Source organism: Penaeus chinensis, chromosome 8 (assembly GCF_019202785.1).
Source record: "Penaeus chinensis breed Huanghai No. 1 chromosome 8, ASM1920278v2, whole genome shotgun sequence".
Lineage (NCBI taxonomy): Eukaryota > Metazoa > Arthropoda > Malacostraca > Decapoda > Penaeidae > Penaeus > Penaeus chinensis.
In genome coordinates this window covers 39,923,703-39,931,202 of record NC_061826.1, presented here as the reverse complement: position 1 = coordinate 39,931,202, position 7,500 = coordinate 39,923,703, and the positions used below count along the sequence as shown (strand labels likewise).

General features: G+C 41.3%; 1 protein-coding gene across 1 annotated transcript in view; it reads right to left on the bottom strand.

The window, feature by feature from the left end:
- Window positions 1-2,054: 2,054 nt before the first annotated feature.
- LOC125028262 (Fanconi anemia group I protein-like) overlaps window positions 2,055-7,500 on the bottom strand; it is a 13,346-nt gene continuing 7,900 nt past the window's right edge. The window contains exons 8-11 of the mRNA XM_047617691.1: window positions 6,378-6,585; window positions 5,734-5,935; window positions 5,107-5,335; window positions 2,055-4,743 (exon numbers count right to left, since the gene is read on the bottom strand). Coding sequence (XP_047473647.1) covers window positions 2,377-4,743; window positions 5,107-5,335; window positions 5,734-5,935; window positions 6,378-6,585 — 3,006 coding nt within the window. The 3' untranslated portion in view covers window positions 2,055-2,376. The remainder of the gene's footprint in view (window positions 4,744-5,106; window positions 5,336-5,733; window positions 5,936-6,377; window positions 6,586-7,500) is intronic.

Genomic DNA, 7,500 nt, shown 5'->3' with positions numbered 1-7,500 from the left:
TAGGGGGTAAGAGAAAAACCTCGTCGACGAACCTCCTGTCTGGCTTCACGTAGAGTGAGTCCAAGTCTGAATCTGAGAGTTGCTACCTCAGACTCAAATTTGTAGGTGGGGCAGCCTCTATAAAATACATTATGGGGGCCGCCACAGTCTGCACATGTGCGTGATTGTGCAGAGCAGTTTGATCGAGTATGGCCAGGTTGGCCACATAGCGGGCATCTGGCTGTGGAATGACAGTGTTTGGCTGGGTGTCCTAAACGCCAACAATTTTGGCACTGACGAGGAGGTTGATATGGTCGGACAGGTAGGGATTCCCCACCTATGTAAACATTAAAGGGAAGGTCATGTCTACGGAAAGTAATCTTACGACAAGCGAGTAAGTCCTCTCCACAATCTGACCATTCTTTGTCATAGATTGGGTAATCTGTTGGGGAGATAGAGACAGTTCCGGTGCAAGTATTGAGGGTTGGATGAGGTTCTGTAGGGATGGGATTACCACATAGATCAGTTAGTTTTGTTAATGCTATAGCTTGGTTTTCAGTTGTTACTGTGACGAGACGGGAGTGGTCGGGTCGGCTACGGAAAGAGATTTTGCCTACTTGTTTTTGGAGGCATTGTTGGAAGAGGAGGGTGTTTTGAGAGTAGGGAGATGTGAGAGGGATCACGAAAAATCGGTCCCATTTGGCTGGGCTAAATAGAGTATTTAGGATTCTTGTAGAGGTGGGGGTAGTAGAAGTGCGGGGACGTGGGGAGGAGGGAGTAGTGTTGAGGGGGGTAGTGTTATAGGGAGGTGGGCAATAAGGTTGTAAGGTAGTAATAAGGGGAGATGGGGTGGTTGATGAAGGAGGTTGTGGGAGTAAAGGTGTTGAAGTTGAGCATGTTGGGAGAGTAGTAATGTCTCCTGGGGGTTGGTTGTTGATTAGGGTTGATACTGTACTAGTATGCATTGATGATGGGGGAGTTGTTGCAGTGTTTGGAGCCGTGTTCAAAGGAGAGCTGGGATTGGGGCTATTTGATAAAGGGGCAAGCCTCATTGCCCCTAAGAGTGGGGTTACGTCTTCATTATTGGCCATGATAAGCCTGTTGGGGAAAAAAAAATAGTCCACCCCTCAGGGTCCCCTTGAGGGGTAAGGGCCAGGTATGGCAGGGGAATACCGTGCCCATGGTTCCCTCAGGCCGTTCAGGACTGACATAAAGTCAGCCTTTCATCCTTTCAGCACGGCTCTCACACCTTAGGAGGTGGATAGTAGAAGGGATTGGTGAAGAAACTGAAACGAAAAGTACGAGTGGGAAAAAAGACCATGCAAAATTAGTTGAGTCGATGGCTGAGTCCCAAGGTTGAGGAGTTCTCCATCACTGGGTCTCAGTCTTCGTCTCCTAAGCCCCCCCCACGACAACAACGGGCAAAGGATTGGGGGGGTAATAATAATAATAATAATAATAATAATAATAATAATAATAATAATAATAATAATAATAATAATAATAATAATAATAACAGCAATGATAATAATACTCGTGATAATAAAAATCAACTTCATAGTCATTATCATCTGTAATCATCATCGTTACTATTATCATTATTGACATTATTATACAGTAATGCATATATAATGTACTTTGGGATTAATGGGATCCTCTACTTAAGCTTCTATACAGCTGCCATTCTGTCCCCATTTTATGCTTGTTTCCTATTTGTCTCACTTATATATTGCTTTACCTGTTGCCACTGTGTAAGATAAATGCTTAACCACAAGTAACCCGTGGTCTCCCTGAGGCAGGTACAAAGACAGCACGGTTACCATATGCTTATTGTCTGGAACTACCTCTACTACCGCAAGCTAAATATTGGAGAGGATTATCCCTTTGAAACATTGACCCTTACTGCGCCAATATTAACAATTGGTGAAATCACCCAACCTAATCGTGCCGCTGCTACGTCGACGCACCTCTGAAAAGGCGGTCACTTCCACCTTCAGCCATTTCAGTTCCTTCGTCAAGAGAGGCAACCAAAATTGCAAAAGTCTAATAAATATAAGGGTATTTAAAAAAACTCCAAAATTTGTATATAATTGTTATAAACATACAAAAACGTTTTGCTCCATATGTCAGTATCTATAACAGTACACATAAAAACATTTTCTCAACATTATCCTTATAAAAAATAAACACTATATTGGCTAATTGGTGAAAATGTGTAATGAAAACACAATAGATATATTTCCTTATTGGAATTTTGGGAAATTATGAATTCCTAAAATCAATGACTAACAGAAATAACAAACTATCTTATCTAACTGTCAGTGAAATACCATACTGTCTTGTCAAACTATCAGCAAACCTGTACTACATACATTTCTACCTGTCCCAGAAATACAATTATGATTTACCCATTATTTTTTTGCTGATCAGTAACTTCTTTTTTTTGGCCTGTGGTTTTTTCACGTTCTGTGAATTAGAGTCATTTTCATTTCTTTCTTCCTCACTTTCACTACTGGCCCTCTTCTTTTTGGCTCCTTTCGTGTCTTTCTTCGTGGTGGGCAAATCCTTTGTTTCCATCTGGGTATTATCCTCATCATCTGATCCCGAATGCCTTTCGCTGCCGCTTGCCCCACCAGCGTTGTCTTCATTCTGGTCACCCTCGTCGGCATTATCCCCATTAATTTCTACTTCTGTCTCGTCGTTGGGGTCTTCGTCATCATTCTTCAGGGCTTCCATGATTGCAGCTGGCACAATCCTGAAATCCCTTGAAGTGCTGAGCTTCATCGCCTGCATCAGATTTACTTTAGACTTCCGTGAGAGGGTAATGAGGTGCTTCTCATATTGCTCAATGGAAAAGATCAGGGAAGGTATAAGTTTGTACTCCTTTATGGCTCTTGCTTTCAGAGTTCCCTCTTTATTCTTTCCCATTTGTCTTTGTGCTCCTTCTATGTAGGTGATAGTGGGGTAGACTGGAGCAGTCACCAGTTGTCCAGACATGTGGACAACCTTTTCAAATTTATCTGATATCTGAGGATAACTCTTAATTCTGTAGAGATCCAAGTAATATTTTACATACAACGACAGTACATTGTAAAATTTAGTAACAAGCTTAAGGGTAAGATCAGTATTTGTTCCAAGTGGTAAGGCTGACTGGATCACTTCATGGACTGCATGCATTACCAGAACAAACTTCATGCTGATCTGACGTTCAATCTTATCTGCATCATATTCAGCTCCTGAGGCTAGACATGCTTTTGTCTTGTTAAGTGCCATCTCAGTGAGATTAAGAGAATCATCTAGGTGGGACAGCAATGTCGTTAAAACAGCTGATGCGGTTTCCTCAGTAACAATCTTGTATTTACCAGCTTCTTCAACTTCCACATCTTGTTCTAAATCCCCAAGTTTATGGTGTAATTCCCTAGCAATGCCTCTTGTTAGTGTGTGGTTGGCTTTGACCTGATTTGACAGAACAAAAGCCAGGCCAACCATGGAATCTGCAAGCCCTCCATGGTCCAATGCCTGATCTTTACAGAGCTGGAGAACCCAATCCTGCACTTCTGATATGGCATCACATTCAGGCTCCATTGCCTGTGTCACTGTTGACATTAAATGAACTATCAGACATCCATCTTTTAAAAGTGGGGCTCTTTCTTCATGGTGCAAAATTTTCAGCAACATCTTTTGACATTTCTTAGATACTCTATATAGATTCCCATTCAAATCCTTATTGTCAGTCTTCCCAGTCACTTCTTTCAGTATAGATTCCAATTTATCTTTATAGAATCTGCAAAAAATAGTCAGTAGAGCTGATAATATTTGTAGACTTTGCCTCATTCTAGTCACCTCCCTGTCATCTGATGAGTCTGAAGTTCCTATGTTCACCGAGCACTCAAATAACAAGACCTTAGCAACTGTTTTTAGTTCAGATAAGATTCTTTCCCGTTCTGACACAGTCAGGCCCTTCACTGAGGATAAAGTCTCTTCTATAACTAACAGAAGATACATCTGAAAGTCATGATTTTCCTTCATCAACTCACAGTAGTTAGGTTCAGCATCCTCCAAAGTTATTAGGGAGACCTCTAGCATCTTTGCTGTTGCCCGTAAACTCAGGTTACTCTTAAAGGTCACGGAGGGTTTAGCCGCTGGTCGGCCTTTCCCTTTGGAGCCCTCACCTTTCTTTGCTGGTTTTCCACTCCTCTCCTTGACCAGGGTGATAATCTTCCTCTGAGACTTGAAGAGGGAGATCAGAGTCTGCATTTTCTCTTCTGACGTCTCTGCTCCATGAGTGAAAATATGTTCAATGAGGCAGTCAAAAACACTTATCATTATCTTAGCAGAAATTAAATTTTTCTGCCCAACTGCACTAGAGCTGGAAAATTCCCCATTGGTGTCAAAGCCAAGATCATCTAGTCCACACCCAGCAAGTTTTTCAGTTAAGAGATCAAATATGGAGCATACTTCATTGAGAATAGATACAGCATTTTCCTCCTCATCGTCATCCTCTGTAGTAATCCTATCTCTGTTCTCTTCATAGTATGTCTTTATGGCACCCAAAGACCCCAGTAAATCTCCCATGGGCTCAATGAGAACTGCATTTTCACCCTGGACTGAGATCAGCTTTTTGAGGATGATGGGATTAAAGATGTCCGCCCTCATATCAAGGAATATTTTGATGTGCTGGAGCAGGAGTTCAAGAATGCTTACTGTCAACTTTGGATTGGCACGGCTTACGTCATACAGTCCAGCGTAAAAGGTAGATTTAACCTATAAGAGGAAGAAATATCTGACTATTAGCAAACAATGATACTTCGTTTTTCTATAGACATGAGTTTAAATATTGTCAAACACACACTTACATGCACACACACACACACACACACACACACACACACACACACACACACACACACATACATACATACATACATACATACATACATACATACATACATACATACACACACACACACACACACACACACACACACACACACACACACACACACACACACACACACACACACACACATTCATTGTAATTATATACAACTTCTTCAAAATACCTTATTTAATTATACAGGAATTTCAAGATCACTCTAATAACAAGCTATAGACTAACACAGTTACCTCATGCTGCTGAGAGAAGCACCGTCTCAGCACTCCCAGCAGTTCCAGGCATAAGGCTTCATTTGTTGAATTGTTGAACACCGAGTGAACATCAGCATTTATGCTCACTGTGCTAAGCGATGAAGAGAAAGACATAGATGCTTGGGAGGAAGGGAGTGTTCCCATGACTCTAAAGTGTCGTAGAAATTGTAGAAATCCTCGAACAGCTACTTGTCTGCTTTCTACCTGCCTGCAAAAGAAGAACATTTATGTGACCAGTTTTCTTTCTCGCTTGAAGAAGAAAAAGGGGGAAAAAATAATCTATATCTATATATAAATATATATATATAAATATATATAAATATATATATATATATATATATATATAAAACACAAGCCTTTCTGCATAAAACCATAAAATTAGTTGACACGATGCTATGGTTTCAAAGCATGTTGGTGGTTGCATCTATAAATCAAGAAACAGTAACAACTAAGGTTTCAGTTTCTTACCAAACTTTACCGATTCAAATACCATTTGAACATATTTACACATATTTTTTATTTACAAACACATTAACAGCCACACCCCACACACAAACACGTTTATAGTTTATAGACGCTGTATATACACAGGTAAAGTATGCTTACTTGGAGAAAAGCATTTTCCTCAGTGTAATCATGAGAGCATCCTTCAGTGTCATGCTCATCTTGAGGAGAGGCAGAAGAGCATGGAGAAGATGCGTTGCCACGGGCAGTGGGAGGAACACCAGGTATTCAAGCAACTCTCGGATTAGATTCAAGTGTTCCAGCATAACCAGAGGAGACACTTTGGCCAGCTTCCCCAAAATATCTGTCAAGAGAAATTGGTATTGGCTTTAATTAAATACCTTTGTGGATGTTGTACAGGCAAGCATTAAATCATTCATCTATCTTTTGCTAAATCTAATTAGCTAGCTACTCATTGTGGCCTGTATGTAAGATTTTTCTTACACACGCACGCACGCACGCACGCACACCTGCACAGGCACGCACGCACGCACACGCACGCACACGCACACGCACACGCACACGCACACACACACAAACAGAGACAGAGAGATTGAGAAAGACACAGAGAAATAGAGACAGAGAAAGAGAGAGAGAGAGAGAGAGAGAGAGAGAGAGAGAGAGAGAGAGAGAGAGAGAGAGAGAGAGAGAGAGAGAGAGAGAGAGAGAAAGAGAGAGAGAGAGAGATACATGTATCATCTATCAACTAGGTATCAATTTACCTGCATACTTCTGTAGTTACTTACCTATATACTGCAGAGGGGAGGATGCTGACAGAATGAAATTAGAGAGTTGTGAAATAACAGTCCGAGCAATGTGAGGTTGCTTCTTGAGGATGAGGGGAAGAATCACCGAGGCTAACTCGACCGCTCGCTGGCTGGCATACGTCTCTCCCTTTGGCCCACCTCCAGATTCAAGGAGGCTGAATCCTAACTGGACTAATCCCTGACTCACCTGTAATCGTTAAGGTAAAATCATAATAATGTGCTGTTGAATTCTGAAGTGAAAATCAAGTATGGGATATCCACATACATGTATATTACTTGTTACTAAGTACGATAAACATAGAGAGGAGGAAATGGTGGGTGTGTCATGAGCTGCAGCACACTCTGCACTTATTTAAGCTTCCCTTCTTTAAGCATATATTGTTCTCAAATGTGGTTTTTATGTTGTCTTTGATTACCCATGATGATGATGGTATAATAACACTCAACAGGGGGATGAAAGTAGCACTAAATTCCTAGAGATAAACTGACATGAACATCACTAATCACTCTGATGGAATGCTCGTGGCAGTTTTCCCTCAATAACAGTTGTCAAATATAGCATAAATTTACTCAGAGCACAATCGCAAAGAGATATTTCAGAGGAAAATCCCTTATACTTATATTCTACCCATATATTAGGTCCAAACTGCTACATGCCCCACCTGAGCTTTATATTCTGTCATACAGCCATGTCACACTGCCTAAAAGTTTACATAATGTTTGGAAAGGTTTTCTAAATGGTTGAGAAGCATGATTTTTCAACCCCATGATGCATTCTCCATTAAGTCTCAAAATAACATATACCCTCACATACAGGCACACCCAGACACACACACAAGCACGCACGCGCGCGCACACACACACACACACACACACACACACACACACACACACACACACACACACACACACACACATACATACACACACACACACACACATACATACACACACACACACACACACACACACACACACACACACACACACACACACACACACACACACACACACACACACACACACACACACACACATACACACACACACACACACACACACACACACACACACACACACACACACACACACACACACACAC